We start from the raw sequence: 25,181 nt of genomic DNA, 5'->3' as shown, positions 1-25,181 counted from the left end.
TGTTTAAAAAAATATTAATCTGATCCTCTTCCAGTTTTGAATCAACAAAGACAAAGTCAAATACAGAATTGGGATCATTTTTTTTCTTGCTAATTTTGAAGCAAATGTTGAATCTTGAATTTATGATATATGTACAAGTATATAAAAATCTCGTGTCACAATGTTTGTCATTAATAAACTGCAAAGCTACTGAACCGATTTGAATCAAATTTCTTATGGATCTGTAAATTGGTAAAACTTAAAATATAGAATAGTTTTTGTCGCAGTTATTTATCGTTTGAATACTTTAATCGCGAATTTAGTATTTTTCAGAATTTTGTTCGTATTATTTCATCATTTTGTTTTGGATATGTAAGTACGTCAAAAGTAAGACAAAAAAAAAAAATTCAGACTGAGATAGAGTGTCGAGTTAGTTAGTTCATAATGTGTTGAAAGTAATAGGAGGTGTTCAATTATGATTATAAAATGGCTGATAGAATACTTATTTACTATCTATTCGTTCGATTCTACTAAAGCCTGAGGAAGATTCGACCATAAGAAGAAAATTCGATTTTGAAATGTCCACAAAGTGCTGAGTGCAGGCTAAAATTCTATGTAAAGAAGCACACCCGATCACCTATGTACTTAGTATACATATAGGTATATCTTTATATATAGTAGCTCCCTTACATAAAAAGCTTCCCTGATATATGTACAAATTTTAAAAAACTTTAAAAAACTTTAAAGGCATCCTGATCATCCACATTACAGATTATGAAATTTTGAAATTGATAGACTTTTTTTATGATTAAGTTTTCTTAAATAATTTATTTTCTTAAAACTCAATCACACATCCAATAGCTAAGCAATCGTTGATATTTGAATAAAAATCAACGATAAATCCGGCGACCCTCGACTAAAATATTATGCCAGTTTCGTCTTTTTACGCCACAGAACTCCTCGCAGGCCTCCTTGTCGAAAAATCGGTTTCGATTACCGCCACAATTTGAATACAAGAAGGTTTCGCAAGCTCTATTAATGGGACTGTAGTGCCACATGAGGCGTCGTCCGCCACATTTTCCATATTCGGGAGGAAAGGTGCAAATGACTGGAAAATTGGAAATTTCAAAAAAGTAAATAAACTTATACTATATACTATATATCGTATATTCTGGATACCTTTAATGCGCTGACGCTCGCTCCAAGCACTATTCAAGGCAAGCAGGAGACAGAATAGCAGCCAGAACCGACACATTTTAATCCTTTTTTGTTTGTGACAGAACAAGGCTGAACTGTTTTCTGAATGTTGTTTGTGAAGACTCTGCCGTTGTATTTATACGCACTGGGCTTGAATGGAATTTCTCTTTCGCGAACTTAGTCATAGTTTTGAGTGTTTCGGAATTTGGAAAAAGTTTTACTTGTACGATGTTCAGCACCTGCTCAGCACGTTCGCTTGGCAAACAAATTAATGGGTAGATATGGCAGATATTGCTGGAGTGCGGCAAATCTACATACGGATTTGGTCAGTCAGACGACTGGCTGGCTGGCTAGCTGGCTGCCTGGCTGCCTGGCTGGCAAGCGAATTCAATTAAATTTCTCAATAAATTACAAGTGCAAAAACGCATGCAGCATTCGTTCAGTGGCACGTCAGTTGTGTTAGTTGAGTTAGAAGCATAAAATGCGTCAGGTGAACTGGTCCAAAGTTAAAAACCGGTACTTAGCTTACGATTACGCAAGCCCACAACACCATCACACATCGCGCATACGCAGCGTTGTACGCATATCTGTGGCATTTTCATCTCGTTGCCAATATAAATAATATAAAAGCAAACTGAAACAACAACAAACTAAATGCGAAAACGAAAACGTCGGAAAATTGAAATTCTAGATCAAGGCCAACATCAGGCTGTCTGGCTGTCTGGCTGGCTGCCTGGCTAACTGGCAGGCAAGAAGGCAGGCCGGCTGGCAGGCAAACGCATAAATAAATAGACACGCAACAGCGCATTAAACTAAACTAGTTTCGATTTAGCTTTGGAGGATGCAGTGCAGTGCGTTGATAATGACGCTCATAACGATGACAAGATGTGATGTCAGCGAAGCTATGTGTTAGATACAAACATAGACACATGTACATACCATACTACTTGCATGCATGTATGTATGTTTCTATGTGTATGTGTTAGTGTGTGTGTGTGTGTGTGTAGAAGTGGAAAGGAAGCAGTAGTTAGTACTCGTAATGGCAATGCGTATTCAGGCAGGTGTACAAGATAAAACACTCAACGCTGCGTTCAGGTGCTGACAAATGCGATAAATGTTTTAATTTATTTACCGAAGGCATGAGGAGTTTTAACGATCAAATTATTGGCAAACATTTTCAAATGCATTTCAATATTTGGCACCAAAGCACCAAATACGCAGTAGACAGCGCAGTAATTAATAAAGGTTTGCGAAACATTAACCTTTTCTCAATTTATTCACTCCGCTTAAAACATTAAAGATATCTTAATGTTAAGCGTACAGGCAGCTTAGCTTTTAATAATTAAGCGAACAACCTTAAGAAATATTAGGGTTAAACAACAATTGACAGTGCAAAGCGGGAAATATTATACAAAAAAAAATTAACTTTATACAAGTTGTTTATTATGTATTAATTAGAGGCGAGCAATTCTTTCTGCAATTAATTATACAGGGTGCGCCATCTTTTATGTCGGTATGTAGATATTGAATAACAAGAAATTTTACAGAACCAAATTAAATAAAAATATCTCATACTTGAAAATCGGTTGTTTATTTTCAATATATTCAATACTTTTGCTGTTTGGTGTAAATCTGTAGTGAAGAAGTGCCAGCGAAGGCTATTTTTTATTATTTTATTATGGTTATTTTATTTTGGATGACTTGAATTTGGAAAATTTATCTGAAAAGGTACATTTTGTTTTCTATGCTAAGACAAAAGTTTCTATATATAAATAAAAGACGAGCTAATATATTTGGTTTCTTACTGATATATTGAACATGCTCTTTAAATGCAATTTTGTATTTAACATGAGACCGAGTACACTTTTATCCTATTTCACATCTACACTGTTTTGTTAATAGATAATTAAATGGAAAATCTTCTTCCGTTTCCTTGTAAGGAAGTTTGCTTGCGTTTGGTCCGGATTGAGCAGAATTTTTTATTTAGCAAAGTATAAAACGAGGTTCTCAATTATAACCTTTTATTTAATAAACATATTTAGAGAGAATTGGATAAAGTCAATAATTTATCTTTTATTTCACAATAATTGCTTTATACAAGGAACTATTCCTTGAACTATACCATTAAAAATATAAATCATTAGTTTAGACTGGAACTATTTAAAGTATTAACGTTAAAGCGTTTAACACAAAATCTGTATGACTATTTCCTTATATTTCGAATGTTGCGAACTTATAATGAAAGACAGCTTGCCGGACTGATAATCAAATATGGATAATGTTAAATAAATTGCATTGAATATAATCAATAAATTAATCAAAATAAACAATTAACATGTAGCTGCAAAACTTTAGCAATAACATTTTTATTTAGGAGACAACTTAATCCAACTTGCTTATAATGTTTTCAGACTTGCGACTCTGCCAATAAGCGGTTTCTTTGAAGATACTTGTTTTGTTGGAGATTAGCTTGCTTCCATTCTTTTTTGATTAGATGTTACTTTTAAGTTAAAGTTGATGAGTTTGACATTTCGAGGAACTAACTCGCTGAGACTAACAGGCAGAGGACAAGCAGAAATGGCTCTATTAGTTGGTCTCTTATTAGCGCTTCAGAGCATAAATATAGACTTATATACTTGATATGATATAATTTCCAATTTGTTGTGTTGTTTTCGTTGTCGATTTACCACATTTCGCAACTAATTTTGCGCTTTCCATTTAAATTGAGCGCTGAAATTATTCAAAAGATTGAAAGCAAACAAACGGCTACTGCAATTTTGGCCAATTGTTTTGCAACAGCTCTTGACCAAATTCCGCAAAAGAGCAAAACAAAACGAAACGAAACGAAAAGAAATAAACGGCTGCTGGTCTGTCGCTTTGGCTGCCCACCGACCATTGCCACCATTGGCCACCATTGGCCACCAGCGCGTCTAAAATGTATTCAGCAGTCGGCGGCCAGCAACAGGGACAGCGAGAGCAGCAAACTGCAATAAATCTCATGTTTATATGCTGGGCTGTGCGGCGAGCGCAGGCAGCCAACCCTTTTATAGGTAACGCTAATGTGGCCCAAAATGAACTTGACATTTGAATGCCCAATTAACCGTGACGTGTGCGAGCATCGAGTGAGCCTCCTTGTTGTCCTCGTTTATTGCCAGCCTGCCAGCCTACCAGCCTACCAGCCTGGCTCTGACTGGCCGCTCGCAATTCAAATTTTTGAGGTCAACTTGTGCATAACTTTTATGCTTTTATGCTGATGTTTATTTTATTGGGCTAACAGTTAGCATTTTTAAAACAGGCAGGCAAGCGAGCAACATCCTGTTTGCTAATTAAGACACTTTCTAACGCTGCCCGCTCGACCTTTTATCGATGCCATTAAAATCACACTGGACCAGCCACCAGCGACCAGCAACCAGTGATGACCGCCGTTCGCTTTCATGATATGTGGAAAATTTGCCTGCCACTTGCCAGCCACATAAAAAATGGATAAGTTGTTGTTATCCGTGTGATTCTCACGCATGCCAAAACTTCATATCGGTCTTTGGCTCTGGCTTTGGCTTTGGCATGCAAGCCCATTTCCAAACTCCTTTAAGATGCACACAGTTGGTTCAATGGCTGGCTGGCTGGCTGGCTGGTTGGCTGACTTCGGCTGCCGTGATTATAAAACTGCGATAAATATTTATACCGCTCTTAGATTTATGGTGATTCATATCGCCAAGAGAAGTCATCAAAAGACACGGTGTCGGCTTTGCCACGACATCGTTGTCGTCCATAAACATTTTTATTACCAATAATTGCAAAATTTTTCATCTGTTCCATTTGCCTGCCAAAGCTGCCAGCCTTTGCGTGCCTACACACACACACATGATCATACTTGCATAAGTATGTATGTACTATATATATGTTTTGGGCAGCACTCAAAGCGCAATCAATGCATTTGTCAATTGGCTTAAACGTGTAAAATTTAGCAATTTACTGCATGCCATATTATGTGTTTCATTCGCCATTAATCACATGATTTTGTGAAATTTATGCGAGATTTAAAATTATCCAGACATTCGCTACTTTCCTGTCAGCAACACGAACATTGCATTACGGCCCAAATGTTAGACCAAATGTTACCAAGGCCATAACAATCGCAGCACCTTGACTTGAATTGGGCCTTAGGGCAGCGCAAAAGAATAATAATAACAATAATCGCAAGAGGCTGAAAATCTATTTCACGGCGCATAACATTTAAATAAATACTTAGAATTATGCGCAGCAATTTTATAAATAACTAAAACAAAGCTAAGCCATCAAATTATAGACAACCTGCGGCCCGCAATCAACGATTGAAGGAAATAAAGCAAAAGGCCAACACCTGAATGACAGCTTCGACCACAATTTGTCAGCATTGTTATTAAGTGTCGATTAAAGCACGAAATTGATTCTGAGACATTATTTCTTGCATAATCTATATACATACTATACAAGTATATAAACTGTTTTTCCCGGCTGACTTACTGATTGGCAATCAACGCACAGCCACAAACGGTAAGGGCAAGGAATCCGGAATTTGGACACCAGTTTCCTTTCACAGTAGAAATGAGCACTCAGAAGGTTTTGGAAAATTCGAACGCCAAAGGGGGAAAACGGGCGCCAACGTTTGTATAAAAACCCAACAATTTTCATCTGATTAACTTCAAACTTAGTTTCTGTATACTCTCAGAAAGAATAAAAAAAAAACTGTATGTATACAGTTTGCAGAAGTTCAACAAATAACCAAATTTTATACATACATACATATGATACATACATATGATACATACATATGATGATGTTTGATTTAATTTACCAGAAATTTCACAATTTAATTCCACAGTATTATTATTTAATTTATCAGAAATTTCACAATTTAATTCTCGATTTGCCAGCACTAAGGTACTTGGTATGAGAATCGCAGAGGAGGGCGCCCACAATATTTCGATTTAATTGATCAGGAATTTCACAATTTAGTTTCACAATATTATAATTTAATTTTTCAGAAATTTCAAAATTTAATTTCAAAATATTATAATTTAATTTATCAGAAATTTCACAATTTAATTTTCGATTTGCCAGCACTAAGGTACTTTGTATGAGAATCGCAGAGGAGGGCGCCCACAATATTTCGATTTAATTTATCAGGAATTTCACAATTTAGTTTCACAATATTATAATTTAATTTTTCAGAAATTTCAAAATTTAATTTCAAAATATTATAATTTAATTTATCAGAAATTTCACAATTTAATTCTCGATTTGCCAGCACTAAGGTACTTTGTATGAGAATCGCAGAGGAGGGCGCCCACAATATTTCGATTTAATTTATCAGGAATTTCACAATTTAATTACATAATATTTTTATTTAATTTTTCAGAAATTTCAGAATTTGTCAGTAAATAATTGATTTTATCATGAGGGGGCAATTATGAAATAAGTTATATCCGAAAATGTAATCTCTGCCCAAGCTCTGACGTTGTTGCTGCGTTGACTTATTTCTGTACTGCACACATATAGACACGAATCTGATGTAAATGTTTGCTATTGAAACTGTATATAAACATACATATGTATCCACTTATTTATTAATGTGTCCGTACGAATATTTCCTTTAAATTCAATTATTTTTGTTAAATAATTAAAATTTGCATTCCTTTCTTGTTTTAATTATAATAAGTTAATTGCAACAAAATAAAACATACTGCCACAATTTTCTGTTTTCCACTTCTATGGGTTTGACAGACCGCTTCCGGTTCGTTGCAAACGAGCTCAAGTATGACCGCTTTTTTCTTTATTATCGACATTTTAATATTTAGCTTGAACGCATTGAAAACGTGCAATTAACTTCAATAAAGTGCTCGGCATTTTAAACATTTAAAAAAGAAACTATTTAAAGCAACAGCAACAACAACAACAGAAACCACACTGAAGTTTACGAGCAAATGCCACAAATTTTGTGCATTAAATCATAAAATGTTTAGTGTTTTTTGCGCATAAATCAACGATAAATAAATTAAAAGCCATAAATTTGCCATTAGGCTGCTCTACGTGAAAATGTTGTGTGAATAAAATGTCAACAAAACTGTTGCACCATAACATATCAATTATATTAACGGACCTACAATTAATGATTTTTGTATAAATAACTATTTTTTTCGTGAAATTAATTGTCATTTTTTTAAGAGGAGAAGCCATATTTTCAATAAGTCCAAGCATATATCTGTGTGACCAGTACTTAACGACTTACAAATATTACTAAATAAAACGTGATGATTTCTTTATTCCCAGCTCAGTATTTAACCGAAAATGTAGGAATTAACAATTATTTAATCATGGTATGCTTTAAGCAAAAGAAGCCAAGAATTTAAATTTATTTAATTAATTTTTTTTTGGCAATTACTTTTTAAAATTTCACTTGAAAAATATATAACAACAATTCATCACCAAAGAAGTTTAAGATATATTAAAGCTAAAAGAGTTACTTTGTTGTTATGGGTGTGTTTCTGGGGGCAAGATTGTGACTAAGTCCAATACTCGTGTTACAGATGCCCTTAAAATTAATGTCAACAAATGTTGTTTCTCGACCAGTGTTGTGCGACAAAACAGAGAATCAAAGTCGGTAATAAAGAAAAACACATGTCCATTAGCTAAGAGGCCTAAAGTTGACTTCCAATAAATAGGGCGGTGTACGGTGAAATCGTTCAGTTACAGTTTAGTCTTTCTTAGAAAATATTAAAACACAATATCCAGTCAAAAATGAATAAACGCGTGCTGGCCATCATGGTTCTCATGACTATGACTATGGTAGTGGCTTTGGTGCGGGGATCAGGATCGCGAGTCGCCGAAATCAAGAGGCGTACGTATTATGCAGCTGTTCTTTTCTGAATCCTATTACATGTCGATAGGGGTTCCTTTTCAGGTATATGCCATTCTTTTCCGGAATACGGACACTGTGGAGGGCATTCACGCATGTGGCACTACGATTACCAAGCGCGGCGTTGCAATCAGTTCACGTATTCCAATTGCGGCGGCAATCGGAACCGCTTCTACTCGGAGGAGGACTGCATACAATATTGTAATAATCAATTTTTCTCCGATCTAGCGGATCGTGAACGTCAGCAAGACATCAAGAAATTGAACTGAATAAACTAACGTAGCTGCCAGTCCGAAAAAATATCAAACAAATCGCCAGTATTTTAGCGTGTTTTATTGCGCATTTCGGTACAATTTTCAGCAGGCGTCCAGCAAGAGCAGCACAGCTGGCCTACAAGTATTCGGGGCCAGTCTCAGACTCGGACTCGGATTCAGTCTCAGACCCAGACCCGAACCTTCTCGCCCGCAACCGAGATTTGTTCGCTGTGCCAGTCCGTCCGTCCGGTGTGTGTTCGGCGCACACACAACTCATGCAAAACATTTCGTCGCTGTTTGTCTGATTTCGAACAGGCGGGCAGCTCGCGCGATAGCTCGGCCGTCGCTGTGACGAAGTGCCGTCTCCACTATTGCCATTTCTCTGTTGTTGTTTTGTTCATTTTTATTTCTGTTTTTATTTTGGTTTAGTTTTTTTTAGTGCCGCCCCAGCCAACACCTAAAGAGTGCAAATACAGCGCGCAGAGAGGCTGGCGAAAGCTCGACGCGCTAAACTTTGCGCGCCGTTAGCGTTCATAAATCAGCTGCAAAGCTGCAAGTTTGTTTACGCACAAACACATGCATACATGCGACTATGCACACAGCCACACATGCATATGGATGAGTATGTATGCATGTACATATATACAGTGAGACTTCGCTTGGGCCGGACACTCATCGTCGACCAACTTTTGTGAGGTTAGAACAATACATTTTTTCATCTTTTGCCTTTTTTAACTGTTTTTCTATTTAGGCAATCAAAATAAATGTTCTTTATTCAATAAAATGAATCAGTTAGGTTTTATATACTTGCATATAACAATAATAATAAAATAAAAATGAAAAGTCGCAAGTTCATAAACATACATACATATGTATATGTTTATTTTGAGTATTGTTGTAAGTTTTTCCCTTAAAAGCTTATCAACCATTCCTAAGCTAAATAACTAACCATTTCATTTAATTTGCAATACTATGCCAAGCACTACTTTTGTTTTGATTAAAAACAAACCTAAGCATAATTGTGATATAATTTAATAACAACAAATAGGATATTCTATAAAAATCTATGGGTTATGGAAAGATATAATTAGAAATAAAAGGAATATAAACAAGAAAGGAATGCTAAAGTCGAGCAGGCTCAACTCTTAAATACCCTGTACCACCCCACAAAAAAGTAATTAAATTAATTAATTAAATTAATTAACTAAATTAATTTAATTAATTAACTAAATATTAACTAATTAAATATAAAATATTCCATGCATGCATACATACATTTACAATTACATCAGAATCGTGTCTATGCGTGTTTGTGTACTTGTACATATGTATGTATGTGTGCATTGAGCCTGGTTATATGGCTATAACTTTCTTTCCGATCATTCTATAATGTATTATATAATTACTAACCTAATGTGACTACCAAATTTTAGTTCAAAATTCCAAGAATTACGGGAGTTATAGAAAATCGTTAATAGGGGGGGAGTGGGGGGTGGATCAGAAAAAATGAACAAACTCGTCCTTTCTCGGTCTCAGGAGAATCTGTATACCAAGTTTGGTTATTCTAGCTCTTATACTTTCGGAGATCCTTGCGTTCATACAGACAGACAGACGGACAGACGGACAGACAGACGGACAGACGGACATGGCTATATCGACTCGGCTTGTCATGCTGATCAAGAATATATATACTTTGTGGGGTCTACCAAGCCTCCTTCTGTGTGTTCCATGTGCACTCGCACTAAACTAATATACCCTTGTACCCTTTGGGTACAGGGTATAAAAATACCGATGATTAAGCTTAATACAAATAGCATGCAAGAAGTCCTGCCATCAGAGGTTTTATCTCCAGGTTTCCGGATAAAAGTAGTGTCCACTACGGAAGTTTTCACTGTAGTAGTGGGTATATGTTGTTGTATCTGTTTTATGCGCACATTGATGCGATATGGCGAAATCAAAGAATAAAGTCACGCAATTTCAATTACACTGCGTCTACTATGTATATAGCGATTGCAATGGCAATCGTATAATGGTAATAATAATGAAATTGTGATAAACCGTGCGTTCTACAAATTGCACGCAAACGAGAGACAGAGAGACAATAACCTGAACCGTTAAGCGCAAGATTCAGACGCATCATCAAATGCAGCCAAAGCATTTGCCGACCGAACGCCGCACACTGCAACCGAACTATGCGAAAATTGTCCAATTTTCTCATTCACATTTCTAATTACAAAAAGTCGCCAAGTTAAAAAAAATCATAATTGGTTTTATAACAAATTTTTGAATAACAAATTCTTATTAAAACTGTGAAATGTAAATGTGAAAAAAGTTATGGATTGAAGCAAATGAAAGAAAGTGTTAACTCTTCTATGGATGTAAAATAAAAACTGATAGAAAAATTACTAATTCGATAGGAAACTGTTTAATTTTAAAAACAGCAGATGATTTTATAGTTTTCATTAAAATGATACTTCAATGTCCGATAAAACAGCAGCTTTATAGAAAGGTACTGGGTAATTAAGAAACTTATCTCTTCTATGGTGCTTTAGGTTTTTATAAGGCACTGAGACAAATATAAATCAATTTCTTTGTAAATTGTAAAAAAAATATTTAATTCTGTAAATATAATAGCTGCAATAAGGCATGGTGTTTATCTAAAATAAATATATGATTCATTTGGATTGAATTGATAATTGCATGTGGAGCTTAAATTGTTGGTTTAAACTTGGAGTGTAGTACTGGAGGACATACTAATGTAGATATGATTACAAAATATGCCCGTAGTTTTTATACCCTTTACCCAGAGGTTAAAAGGGTATATTAGTCAGACTTACGTGGCGAGGAATAACGGTCGATCAGTTTTTTCTTGCTCTCTTGAACTGTTAAAATATCGATGACACTATCCATTACCTTTACCGATGGATTTGTCTCTCTTTACAGCATAAGCCAGCAACAAAAGTGAATTTTAAGCTGAAATTTAAATCCAGCTTTTGTAATCTTCATGGGTGAAAACTAATAATCTCGTCTGGTTTAAGATTTGTTTATAAGACTGGGAAAACAATGCGCCTTAACTTTGATAAATAGTATCAATAATTGCGCATTAAGCTGTGACATCACCATCTATAGTTTGACGGTTCTAGCTTTCGTTTATCAGTCTTTTAAACGATGCTTTATCTTAGCGAAGAATTGAATTGAAGTGCAACCCAGTGTGCGATCGGAGAAACGTCCATGCGTTGTCGTCGTTCTGGCTAGCTGACTGCCTGTCTGTTTGCCTGCCTGCCTGCCAGTTTGTCTGTCTGTCTGTCCGCTTGTCTGTCTTTTTGGTCAACAGCCAGCCGGCTGGCTATCGTGTGCTCATAGTTTTATTAAGTATCTGTCCGCTTGCAACATTTGACGCACGCGCAACTGTGCTGTTGTTGTTGTTGTTGCTGTTGTACTCGTAAGTGTTGCAGCGACCCCGTTGCAGAGTCAGCTTGTTGCTCGCTGGTCGGCAACATTAGCGCGTGTGTGTGCCCGTGCGCTTTGGTGTTTGCCAATTAATATTCGCATGATCAAATGCTTAACGCATTTAGCCTTATAAAAAACCAACAAGACGTCACGGCTCATGGCTCATGCCTGTTGCCTCTTGCCTCTTGCCCGTTGCCCGTTGCCCGTTGGCTGTTGTTAGCTGATGGCGATGCGTTTGCCCCGTCCTGGCCTCCAGGCTGCTGCGTGGCCTCTGCCTGGCCAGGCTAAACCGGCTCAAATTAAAGTTGAATTTACGCATCGGCTTTGTGTAAATTATCTGCATTGCTTTGCAGTTGGGGCCTGGGAAAGTTTTGGTGCGCATTCGTTTTGCTTTTGCTTTAATTGCCACGAAATACAGAGAACGGGGGACAGATAGACAGCAGCACAATTAATGTTTGACTTCATTTAATTATATTTATTCATAATCTTTAGTTTGTTTCCTTGCGCACTCCTTATAGACTCGCCTGCCTGAACATTCAAAAATTTGTTCTCGAAAATGTTTTCTTTTCATATAAGGTATGTATGTATGTTATTTGTGTGTGTATATATGTATGTATGTATATCTATGTATGTATATATGCATTTATAGTATTAGTACAATATTTGTTTTATATGTTGTTTTGCTCCTTCTATAGACATCATTAGTTTAAACTATTTAATGCATTCCTATTTAATTAGTAGTTGTACGGTATAACAAACTGTTAAATTGCTTAGAGAAAACGCACAGTTTCAAGAGAAATGCAACTGTTTCTATATATGTGAGTGTGTGTGTCTGTATGTTATTTGTATACATAATGTATTTGCATAATGCATTTCATTTGACTTTTAGATAGGTACTCCTTATTAACTTGTACCATAAAGCAGGCTAACATTTAAAGCGTTGCACACAGAGAATCTCTTAAACTTGCCACTCAATTAAAAAAGAGTTGAATTAAAATCGCATTTAAAACTATTTTGGATAACAGCAATCAGGCTAACTGACTTAACCTAAATTATAAATTAAATAAAACAAAAGTCTTCACAAGTGAACTGGGCTCGTAGCACATTCGCAATAACGACTAAAAGACTAGTTAAAAAGTAGTTAAAACATTTTAAAATGACAGCAAAATTAAAATACATTCACATTTTTTCCTATTTTGTTTTTGTTTAAATTGAGCGTACATTTTAATACATTTTTGTTTGTTTGGCGCATTTTTCCAAAACATTTTAAACTGCTAGAGCTAATTAACTGGATGAATATATTACATTTCTGTTAAAATGAAAAAATATATATATCTTAAAGAGAAGAGCAGGAAGCTTAGATTTTGAGAGCTAGAGATGACGAACTCTCTATTTGCCTGTTCCCCATTATTCAGGCGAGACTTTAAGATCTTTGTTTTAAACTAAAAGTTCAGTTAATCTTAAGCTAAAGAGATTATACAGGCGAGAATTTAAAGCCTTTTTTATTGAACTTTTTTATACGCAACATTTGTGCTAGCACAAAGAAAATTAAAAGGTTTTTAAATTGTTCCACTGATGTGGCAACTAATTTCTTTCGAAACATTTTTTTAGACAGTTTTATTTTGGAGTACTACACTAATAGTCTATTACTGCTCTAAATAAAGTCAATGGAGCGGTTAATTGTGATTGTTTTTAAAGAAAAATAAGCTGACAAACTTTTTCCTCCTTCCCTCAACCCAATCAAGTATAGTTGACCTTTTGAAATGTAAATATTTTCACGAGATGTAATCAACATAAGCAGTTTAAAGGTTTTAGAGAATGCGCTCATTAAAATTTTGTTTATATATTAATCTTATGCCTCTGCAATTTGTTTTGGTTTTTTAAGCATCAATTGCTTATAACTTGTGCGTTTTAAATACACATTCTCGTAATTGTATTTAAATTGGGTTTTTGATTTGCATTTGGTTTATATATTTAATTAAAATTATATAACAACACGCGTAGGTATTTCTTATTATACTCATATAGTAGTTAGTTACAAGTGTAATTGTGTGTGTGTGTGTGTGTGTGTGTATATGTGTATGTATGTATGTACGAGTATGTACTTTAGCAGAATTTATAGCCAATTTCGAGTACATAAATGGGATATGATTTTTGCATTGCTATAAATTTTCAATGCATATGCATTTATTTACTTGTTAACATCGATAAAATTGTTAATATCCAATACGCTATAAATTTTTAAATACACTTGCCATTTCTGCATAATTGCTAAAAATTTGCTAAAACATTTCAATTAAATACCCATTAGACGACAACACACATTCCCATCTCATTTCGTATTTGTATAAATGCAATTGTCATATGTTTATAGTTAATATATATAAATATTTAAATTTATAGTTTAAATGCATAGTTTACCTTCAAATGAGAGATGATGGCCTGTGTGTGAGTTGCAAAAGCAAATGAAAATTGTGCTGCAGTTGAAATGTTTAACAAATTTGTGCGTTCGTTTTGATGATTGTTTGAAGCTCGAGTTAAAAAGATGTTGGTTTTGTGCATTATTTTAGAAATTTAATTTTCAAAAAAATTGTGCGTTTGTTTGTTTGTTTTTTTGTTGGTTGCTTGAGAGTCTTCTGGTTTTTTGTGCTATTTGTGGATTTGTCATTAAAAAAAGTTAGACTTTAAAAACAGTATATAAAAGTAAATTACGCGAAACGACTAGGTTTCGGGGACTGCAATAAACACAATGCCCCTAAAAAGTCTACCTACAACTTGATCAGCGCCCAATTGGCCAGGCAAAATAGTTTGGCGCATAAGCTACGATTTGGTCTCTTCGGAGTTCGTCCTGCCGCCTCAATGGGGGCCCTGCTCTATTTGCCCCCACAATACTCGCCCTGCAGCATGCCGTTGTCCAGCAGTGCTGGTGTATTGGCGATTCCATCCCTCAACGCCAGTTGATAGGCCACCTCGAAGGCCTGGCCCAGTGTCAAAATGATCTCGGTGGCCAGATCCTGTAAATAGCCGTATGTCAACAAAATCGCTTTGAAATTCCGAATCCTTCAACTCACCGTGCTCTGCACATTAAAGACGTGACAATAGTGCATGTCCTGCTCCTTGGTTATGTAGGCGAAATGTCGCAAATCCTCAGAGTCTTGGCAGGCGCAGTTAATATTCTGTATTTCGTGCTCACATATGCTGCGCTGTAATTAAAGAGAGAATTTAGTTGGCATAAATGAAAAAGGACGCACTGGTGCTTTGAAATGTTCAAAAAGGACTTCTTTTTATGAGCATTTTAAAATATGTGATCTCATTATGTAGAACAGAGTTTTTAAGAATTATATTGTTGTATTATATTTATTTCGAAAGAAGAAGCGCAAGGGATGGACATCTCCTTGATCCCATTATAAAAAACACCACTTGTAAGAATTATCCTGAATTTTTTTTTTTTTTTTGAAAACTGTGGCAAATTGAATGGGTTTTCCAGCAGGACTCCTTTTCGTAAGAGGCGCCAGCAGAGCCCATGAACGATCAGCGTGCTGGAATCGATATACATGTCCATCAGTATGTCCGTATAAACGCCGAGAACTAACTATTGATAATAGCTAGTGGCACAATATTTGGCCGTTAGAATTGCTTATCTATATGCAGATCAAGTATATGGGAAACCATAAACTATATACCCTCAATATTTTATATTTCATTTGAAAACTTTCATTTAAAAATAAAATATTTGTGCAGCATCTCCTGCTATTAAGCTTAATAGAAAGCGATGAACTATATCATAGGAATAATCGGTTTGCACTAAAAATATTTTTGTTTTTTTTAATCGTAACCAATTTTGATCAAACAATGGTTGATATACATAACTGTCGTTAGATTGATTTTTACTATAAAGATTATTTCAGTTGAGACTCTGCAGTGGGGGAAAGAGTATTTAAGGCTGGGACTGCCACGACTTTCAAATTCTATTCGTTACAAAAATATATTTGTATCATGTACAAGTACATAGTAGTACTTGTTCCTATACCCGTGCTGTTGCTCTACATATAGCTTTGTTCCTTTTTCTGATCAAAATCGGTCAATCAACATTATTTCATTTCTGCCAGTGTCATGGAAAGGTAACGGAACATATAATCTCTATCAAAACCCACCTTACTGGCCATATCGATAAATTCCACACCCCTGTGGCAAATGGCCAGAGAGAGGAGCGCACCCCGTCCACCCGGAGCGCTGGCCAATGGATGTTGTTGCTGCTCCTGGTCTTGTTCATCTGCAGGCAGCTCGCTTGCCTCAGCGGAAGACATTTTCAGCTTTTGTATAGATTTCTTAGTAGATTCAGTTCCACGTAGTTCTTTCACAACCGTTGAGCCGAGGTACTATTTAATAATAATAGAAACAAGGAATAGTTATATTCTGAACATACTTATATACTACAAGTAATACACTTGCAGATACAAAGACTTACATAGACCTCGTATTTAATTTGCTCGTTGAGGAGCGTATTAGCCGAGTGCCGCCATTTGGTGCGTAGATTTGCAGGAATGCCCAGGAGGAGTTCGGAGGGCGCTCGTATATGAAGTGGAGCCGTAGCCGTAGCCGTGGGATTGGCAGTTTTCGGGACAGTGGGCAAGACAGGTGGTTGTGGTGCAGGGCTGTAGAAGTAAAAAAAAGAGGGGAATCATTTGAATTCAATATGAATTGAGTGTACTAATAAACATCTTATTCAATTGTTTTTTTTTACTGTTAAGCCCTATTTGTATACAATTTTTATAAAATAAAGATACTCTCTACAATAACTCTTACCGATTCTTGCGGTAGCCCGTAATCGAATTGCGATGCTGCACCGTCGCCACAGGTTGTGTTGGCCCTCCCGTTGGCTTGTTGCCATTCGTTGCCATGCGATTTGTTTCGTTGTTCTCCCCCAGCGGAGTTTTTATGGACTTGGGCTCCCGCATTTGTCGTATGTAGGCCAAGGACTGCAGAATGCGCCGTCGATGACCCAACTTGTTTATTTCAAGAACCGTCTGCAGTTCCACATCCCAAACCCCACAGACACTCTCAATAGTGTTGTAGAGATGTTTGCTGCAAGCAAGGATGATGATGTTTATATGCTGTTGATATATTTTCTCATCTTTTATATTTACTTGAAGAACTCCAGATATTCCGGTAGAGCGATGCTTTGAAGCCATTGCTGAAGCGTCGCGACGCCTTGTTTGCACTCTCGTTGCTCCTTGTTCTCCTGTTGCGTCTTCAGCGGCACCTGTGGCTGGAACTCGGCTGGTGGCAGCGACTGAACAAAGTGAAGTAGTTTGGCTGCATCCTTTTCGGGTATGTGGAGCAGAGCCACATCCTCCTCCTCGAATACATTGCGCTGTGGACGGTTGATTAAAACATAATACAGAAATGCGGTAAAAGGAAGTGAAGTAATTTAAAATAGTAAGTGAGAGATAAAGTAATCCGAAGAGATAACCCGGAAATAGGGTACATTTTAAACGATGTAACGTCTTAGGACTTTGAGAGAGAGATGATAATTACCAAGCCCTTTCAAGGAGAGAAGGTGAAATAATCATTAAGTAGATTAGAAGATTGTGTAGATTTTCGGGTATGCGGAACCACATCCTCCTACCTTGCGTTGTAGACGGTTGATTAAAGCATTATACAGAAATGCGGTGAAAGAAAGAAAAGACTAAAAAAGACTAATCCGAAGAGATAACCCGAAAGTGGGGTAAATTTTTAACGATGTATCGTCTTAGGACGTTGAGAGAGAGAGAGAGAGAGAGAGATGATAATTACCAAGCCCTTTCAAGGAGAGAAGGTGAAATAATCATTTAATAGATTTGAAGATTGTGTAGATTTTCGGGTATGCGGAACCACATCCTCCTACCTTGAGTTGTAGACGGTTGATTAAAACATTATACAGAAATGCGGTAAAAGGAAAGAAAAGACTAAAAAAGACTAATCCGAAGAGATAACCCGAAAGTGGGGTAAATTTTTAACGAGAGAGAGAAAGAGATGATAATTACCAAGCCCTTTCAAGGAGAGAAGGTGAAATAATCATTAAGTAGATTAGAAGATTGTGTAGATTTCCTCCTCGCATATATTGCGCTGTAGACGGTTGATTACATAATACATAATACAGAAATGCGGTGAAAGGAAGTTAAGTGACTTAGAAGGAGTAAGCGTGAGATAATGTTTCGTTTTAACATTCGTGAAAAAGTAAACCGAAGAGTGTTTTTCTTAACCCCAAAATGGGGTAAATTTTATTTCGTCTTAGGATATGAGAGAGATGATAATTACCAAACCTTTTCAAGGAGAAACTTTGAAAAAATCGTTGAGAATACTTGAAGATTTGTATGTTCTTCAAAGACCAATGTTTTCTGAATTGCCTTTTTGTGCTGCGATCATAATACTTCAAATGAAACCAATATTCTATTTGTAATCATTTACATTACAGATTACTTGGATGACTTTATGTACAGATTTCCCCCTATAAATAAATAAATAAATCTCCTGACAATACAATGAACCGTCTGAGGTGGCGCAATTCCATTGTGACAGATGAACCAACTAACTAACTTATCAGTAACCTATTGTGAACTCCCAGACTTACCACGAATTTGTAATTGTCATAGCCATTCTCGAAGAGCATGCGCTCCAAGTGCAGCAGCCCGGCGTTCCTCAAACGCATCGCCAGCTCTCGGCGCTCCGGCCCCACCTCGAGGTCCTCAAAGTCCAGCTCAATGTCGTGGGTGGGCGTTATGTTGGTATTCAATATGCCACTGCCAAAATTCTCAATGATTTCGGAGATTTTCTTTCGCGCCTCTTCGGCATTGAAGGGACTGAGCAGGTTGCTAGCATTGTCCGATCTCCCATTGGCACTATTGTTATTACTGTTGTCATTCTGTTCGTTGCTGGATTCGTTGTTCTGTTGTGTGCCGGAGGTCGCTTCAGTGGCATTGCTGTGGAGGCTCCGCTGACTAAGTGCATCCTCAATGGCAGCGGGACTGGGCGTGATTTCATTGTGGGAGCCATTCGTTTCCAGTTTGACTTCAATTGTGGGCTGCTGCGGTTGTTGTTGGCTTGTCGTCGTTGGGGGCTTTACGAACTTGCGTTCGGGAAGTATGGGCTTTATGGGTATGGGTGGTCGAGCTCGTGGTGCTGTTGGCGGTGGCTGTGGCTGGGAGACTATCACCTCCTGATTCTGTTCCCACTTCTTGGCACCATTGGGCTGTTGAGTGGCACCTTTGAGTAGCCCGGCGAAGGGCACATCGCTGACAAATTCCTCCACATAATCGGTGGATAGGCTGTGATCTGAGCAAGATATGCTGGAGCTCAACGAGCCCGAGGAGCCCTGCATGCCACTGGCGGGATACAGCGCTACCACTGTGTTCGTGGGTGGTGAGTGCTCATAGGGATAGTCATAGCCTGGCGTGGTCAGCGTCGGTATGAGCTTGGAGGGCGACGAACCCGTCTCGATCATTAGCTGCTGAGCCGCCTGCAGCTGCAGCAGCGCCGAGCGACGTTTGTACTCCTGACTAAGCGGTCGAATGCGCTCGTGTATGGTTCGCTCCGCCTGACTGGAGGATGGCGGCGGATGATCCGGTGTCGGTGGCTGTTTGTAGTGTGTGGGACTACTGGGTATTTGCTGCTTGGGCTCGCTGTTGCTCTCCACAGCTGGCTTATCGCCCACATTGAGCGAGCTGGAAGGAAAAAAGAAATGAATACCCAATCTAGGAAGTCAAGTTAGATAAGATTATTCAAATGCTTACCAACTGTTGCGATTACGCTTCAGCTTGCGATTGGGATTGTAGGACTTGAGCGTGGGATTTTCGCAGTTGATAAGCTCCTTAGACAGCTTGCTAATGCCTCGTGGTGCGGGTATAGGCCGCTTCATTGAATTGGTGGCATGCGCTGCAGGCGACTCGCCACTGGAGTTTGCAACACTGCCTGTGGTCTCGCTGTTCAGCTCCGAGCTGCTGCACTGACGGTCTAGCATGTCATCTGGAACAGGGAATAATACGGAATTATAGAAATGTTTAGGAGCTACAGGTATAGTTTCAAAGAGTCCCAATCTGGGAAAATCGCATAGCTTTGTGAGTCGATTGTGAGTCAATTGCCAATCTAATCTGCAATGTACTTGTACATTTAATCTAAAGTAAGAAATAAGATTGAACGCTGGAATGGTGGTTGGAGATGGAGGAGGAAGAAGGCTGCTGTCATCAGAACAAGCTCCCTAAAAGGTCAGAGTGGGAACTAGCTTGCCTTCGCACATCGCATTCTCATTCGATGTGATCAGAATTTGTAATTCAAATCATTGTAAATCGGAAAATGCTGGGGCAAGCACAAAGGCATTTTTATGAATCATTGATACACCGAACTAGGTCTGACGTCCATATTCTACGAGTATATATATATAGATTGAACAGTGACTTACTGCTCGAGCTGAGGCACATGCCGGCGGCAGCGGATCGTGTACTTTCCCGTGCGCTGGCATAGAGACGATCGCCCCGTTGCCGTTCACGTAGTTGCGTCTCGTCGAAGCTCATGCCGCCCACGCTGCCGTGGCTCTGATGCGAATAGGGACTGTCATTGGAGGGGCTGCGCTGTTGTTGTTGTTGCTGTGGGGGTCTGCGCGAATTTTGTCCCGAATGCTGTCCCTGATGGTTTGGTGACGTATAGCTGAATTGCTGGCCCGTATGCGTGGGCGAGACTGATAGGTTGCGACGAGGCGGTTTCTTGGGCGGCCCACCAGACGCAAAGGTGCTCATGTGAAGCGGTGGCTGTGAGTTGCCACCAATAACGCCACCAGTGGAGGAGCGGGAACGTGGCGACACCGAGGCCGGCTCAAAGCTGCTCATCGAAGAGGACGGGCTGATGCCCATGTCACTAAATTGCGGAAAGGAGGAGAGATATATAGAAATCCATGTAATAAATTGTGACATTTGGACAGCTGCGTTGATGGCTTACTTGTGCGAGGCGTTTGAATGACTGTGCACTGGGGAGTTGATGTCGTGGTAGAACCTGTCGTCTGGCTGTAGTGCGCTGTCCAGCGACTTGCCGCCATTGAAGTTGCCGCCGCCGATGCCGCCACTGTAGCGCTGTTTACTGTAGGCGGACTGTTGCATGGAATGTGAGTGATTGAGCAAATGATTGTTGGAATTAAAGTGGTAATGGTTGTTGTGCTGCTGTTGCTGTTGCTGCTGTTGCTGCTGCTGATGTTGCTGATGTTGCTGATGTTGCTTAGAGTTGCGCGCTCCCGATGGCGGGAGCACATGGTGTCGATAGATAACCTCGTCGCCATCGTCAGTATCCATTTGATGGCGAAAATCTGCAAAGGAAACAGATGGTGTTAGGCTTTGTTGGTTGTGATAAGGAAAGGAATTTTATAGACTTCTGGTACTGATAAGGAAAGGAACTTCATAGTCTGTATGTACTTATAAAATGGACAGAGTAAGCTTATACGAATTTTAGAAATTGGGAAACATTTCAGATATTACTAAAGAAAAGTCCACAATGAAGCTCATGGAGTAGAGCCCCCGTATAGAACTGTTGCATTCATACTACCAATTTATATAGTATATATAGTTAGAACTGAATATTCTGGTAATTAATTCAGGGACTGTAATTATTATACGTATTAATATAAAAATTACAAAATAATTGTTTCTTTTTAATTTTATTTCTTGAGTTTTATTCTGTTGATCAAACATAAAACTGAAGTTGCCTTTTTCATAGGGTAGAAGCTCAAATTTTATATAAATCTTTAATCAATAAGCCAAGGCAAGCCCCTATAGTACAATTTTGGGCTAAAAAAATATCTGCAGGCAGAATTACAGCTTGAGTTTTATATTTGACCAAATTTTGTTGAGTTCAGGTTATTTTAAAACTTAAAGAATAATCATAATTTTTTCATGAGTATTATTTAATGATTATTAGTTGTTTTGTAAAGGAAAACTCAAAATTAATCAATAACTTTTGAGAGAATGCATAAAATAATCCTAAAAAAGAATATAGGTAAATACCTCGCGTTCTCAAATGTATTATAAGTGAATGGTTTTTCGTTTAAAAAAAAAAAACAAAAAAATAATCATTATTTGTGGTCCCTGATTAATTTCTTTTAATAGGCGTTGTTTAGGAACTATTTAATAAATTACGCATACGTACTGTTGATCACGGCAATAATGTGCTTGGTGACATGCGGTGGGAACTCCTTGAGTATGTCGAGCGCGGTGCGATTCTCACTGTCGGTGGCATTCAGATCGATCCCTGCCTTGAGCAGCGTGCGCACCACATTCTCCTTGCCACAGAGCGCTGCCTCGTGCAGGGCGGTCCCTGAGGGTGTAAGCAGATTCACGCTCACTCCAGCAGCGAGCAATACCTCAACCACACTTTTGTGGCCATTGCGACTAGCCAGATGCAGGCAAGTGTGCGGAAAGATGAGGCGTGTGGGTGTGGCTGGGGAGGAGCCCACTGAAGGGGATGATGGTGAGGGCGTTGAAACGGAACCTGAATGCGGCAGCGGCGACGAGTGGCGGGACTTGTGCGCCGAACCCACATTTCCCGCATTGCCTCTTCCGCTTTCCACCGCCGCTGTGCTCAGATGGGCAATAAGCTCCGGATGTGCGCGGATTAGCATTTGTACCGCTTGTAAGCGTCCGTACTGTGCCGCCAGATCCAAGGGGGTTTCGCCTCGGGAGTTCCTCATATTTGGATCTGCGTCGTGGGCCAGCAGCAGAGCCAGCGCTCCTGTGTGTCCGTGCTGGGCAGCGCAGTGCAACGGCGTCTCGTTCTCAATCGTCTGCAGATTTGCGTTGGCCGGCCTATAAGGATGGCACAAAAGCATTTTCACAATTTCCGTCTCACCCGCCCAGGCGGCCAGGTGCAGGGGCGACGAACCACGCGAGTCTGGCAAATTGGGCGAAGCCTCGTGGGCGAGCAGCAAACGCACAATATCCTGATGGCCATTTAGACAGGAATGATGCAGAGCCGAGTAACCGCCGTTGTCCTGCACATTGACGCCAGTGCCGCGACGTAAGCTAGCCAATGGACCGGCACGTTTCGCCTTCTGCGACAGGACTTTCTCAATATGGCTGATGTTGCCATTACGCGCCGCCTCCAAAAACTCCTGGTCCTTGCCCATGATGCAGCAGACGAAGTGACGGCTGGTGGGTGAGACTGCAACAAAACGAAAATGTTGCTGTTAATGGATTTATGTTGGCATAATCAAAGCGGCGACACTGCCTGAGGATCCGCTCTCCTCCCCTCCCCATCACTCAGCTCTGATTTGCTGCAAACGAATTATGACTGTGAAGAGGGCTTCATTAAAACGCCTAGAGCTTTGTGCGACTCGACTTCCACTGGGGTGGAGGTGGTATGCATTCGCCTTTTAGCTCTAATGACTTTCGCACCCTGCCTTGTCGTTGACAGCCATTAAAATTCTACAATAAGACGACTCTGTGGAGTGGGTCAGAAGGTTCGGTCTGAAGTTTGCCGTTCAAGTACTGGGCGTGAATTGAAATGTTTTAAGTGCGATATCTTTGATATGTACGTGACTTTTTTGCCCCACAAGATGGGTCGAAAGTGAGCTTTTCAATTACTTTGGAAGATATAAAAAAAAATTGCATATGCCATAATGGCACATAATGGTTTTATCATCGAAACGCCATGAATTTGTGAGGAATTAACTTTGAATCAGCTATCCCGTGACGAGAGTTTACAGCACTTCCATATACAAGTATTTGGGTGGATACCAAGGCAGCTATATTCATTTCAAGTATTCATCTCTCTAATATATGGTGCTATACAAATAATACAATTGGCCAATAATATGTTTTATTTGTTTTAATTCTCAAATTGTAGCTTATGACTTCCTAAACTAAGGGTGCCAATGGAAAAAATTACTAATTCATTAGCAAATGAGTTATTGATGTTAATTCGATGCGCAATAAGATTTTCCAGAACGGTAATGCGCGAGTATAAATATTTTCTAGAATTCATATTATTATTTGCTGGTTTGCTTATTTTAAAGCACAACTTATAAATACGTTTTTTTTCTTAGCTTCTGTGAAGAGTAAGTTTTTTATCACCCATTTGAGTAGCTCAATAAGGAAATTTTGTTCAAAAGTTGGGTAATATTCCTTCTACTTCGGCTAATATGTACAGTAATATCTTGTAATATCTACAAAAGTGATGATTAGTACAATCATTCTATTACGTTTTCCATATTAGACTACAACTAATAACAGCGCCTTTAGTTCAAAAAGAACAACGAACCCTAATCCTACATAAGTCGAAAGGTGAATTCGTATTATAAATTTAAAAAATTAGCGGCTTAATATTGGAAACTTTTGTTTTTTTTTAAAGTCATACCACGGTAAATAATTTATATTCCTCATAGAATTATATCCTCTATATTATAGCAGTATGTAACCAATTTTTAGCACCCAAAAACGTGCCCAAAAATGTATTAAGAATGCGATTTATTTTAAATACAATAATGAAGACTATGAAAAAGTAATACTAAAAAGTTTTTCATTTTATTTTTAAAATAAAGAGAAAATAACAGATTCTTTCAAAGCGGTTATAGGTTTTGACTCTCGACAGAAGTATAGTATGTACTTGTATATCTATATTTTCTTTTTAAGAGATAAACATAACTGAACAAAAGCGTATTGATTGGTTCTAATCGTTGGTGTAATCACACCTCGTTAATATCTGAAATGTCTCAAATAAAAAAATTGTTAGAAAAGTCCCAGAGCCAACATGATATCGTCACAATTTAAAAAATTTTAGGCTTAGAGATGACAAAGTAAATATTCAATATTTAGATTCTTTAAAAATATAGTACAAATGATACTAAATCTGATTGTTCGTTCATGAATCGCAAAAAATATGGTGGAAAAAAAGGGTAGTACTTGAAGTATTTAAGTAGTACCGAAATCGTATTGCAAACCAAAACAAAATTGAAATGTTTTAAGGATTTGCACCTTTGAGGCTTTGAGGCCAATAGAATAAATGCTATGATATGGGTTTTTAAACCTAAAATCTTAATTTCTATATTGAACTTGAAATGTTTAAATCTGACCAATAGATATAGTAATGGTTCCTGTCTATAAGTTAGTGTTTGATTCTTCCTTAAATATTTATGTTCTATTTTAAAATGGATGAAACCATAATCGCCATTCGTCCCAGAATAATTTGTGTAACATGCGAGCAATTGGAAGGACGCTCATGGTGCTGTCGCCTCCTTGTCTGCGTTTGCCTGCTGTGCGATGTTGTGGCGAGCCTAAAAGCATGCTGCCACTTTTGCCTCAATGAGATAAATACGACACTGCAACAGATAATCACCTGCTTAAACACACGCGTGCCCTCACACACACACACACATATCCTGGCACATACGT

At 38.2% G+C, this 25,181-nt stretch overlaps 3 protein-coding genes across 3 annotated transcripts; 1 reads left to right on the top strand and 2 right to left on the bottom strand.

Annotated features, from left to right (window-relative positions):
- Positions 1 to 782: 782 nt before the first annotated feature.
- On the bottom strand, positions 783 to 1,270 carry LOC115621721 (kappaPI-actitoxin-Avd3c-like). The gene is made up of 2 exons (XM_030515434.1): positions 1,159 to 1,270; positions 783 to 1,087 (listed from the first exon to the last, which is right to left on the bottom strand). The coding sequence occupies exons 1-2, from the start codon at positions 1,232 to 1,234 to the stop codon at positions 870 to 872; spliced, it is 294 nt and encodes a 97-aa protein (XP_030371294.1). The 5' UTR covers positions 1,235 to 1,270; the 3' UTR covers positions 783 to 869.
- A 6,666-nt stretch (positions 1,271 to 7,936) lies between these two features.
- LOC115621677 (kunitz-type serine protease inhibitor 2-like) lies at positions 7,937 to 8,382 on the top strand. Its single transcript, XM_030515387.1, has 2 exons — positions 7,937 to 8,053; positions 8,117 to 8,382. The coding sequence occupies exons 1-2, from the start codon at positions 7,954 to 7,956 to the stop codon at positions 8,338 to 8,340; spliced, it is 324 nt and encodes a 107-aa protein (XP_030371247.1). The 5' UTR covers positions 7,937 to 7,953; the 3' UTR covers positions 8,341 to 8,382.
- A 5,876-nt stretch (positions 8,383 to 14,258) lies between these two features.
- On the bottom strand, positions 14,259 to 22,918 carry LOC115621228 (ankyrin repeat and sterile alpha motif domain-containing protein 1B). The gene is made up of 12 exons (XM_030514817.1): positions 22,348 to 22,918; positions 21,943 to 22,248; positions 20,746 to 21,106; positions 20,213 to 20,664; positions 19,548 to 19,779; positions 18,389 to 19,478; positions 16,923 to 17,149; positions 16,582 to 16,860; positions 16,244 to 16,430; positions 15,930 to 16,154; positions 14,847 to 14,978; positions 14,259 to 14,789 (listed from the first exon to the last, which is right to left on the bottom strand). Exons 1-12 carry the CDS (start codon positions 22,916 to 22,918, stop codon positions 14,649 to 14,651), a joined length of 4,203 nt encoding a protein of 1,400 aa, XP_030370677.1. The 3' UTR covers positions 14,259 to 14,648.
- Positions 22,919 to 25,181: the final 2,263 nt, after the last annotated feature.

Source organism: Scaptodrosophila lebanonensis, unplaced genomic scaffold (assembly GCF_003285725.1).
Source record: "Scaptodrosophila lebanonensis strain 11010-0011.00,11010-0021.00 unplaced genomic scaffold, SlebRS2 tig00000024-arrow-pilon, whole genome shotgun sequence".
NCBI classification, from domain to species: Eukaryota; Metazoa; Arthropoda; class Insecta; order Diptera; family Drosophilidae; genus Scaptodrosophila; species Scaptodrosophila lebanonensis.
Note: the sequence above shows the minus strand (reverse complement) of the source record. Positions and strands in the feature narration are given on the sequence as shown.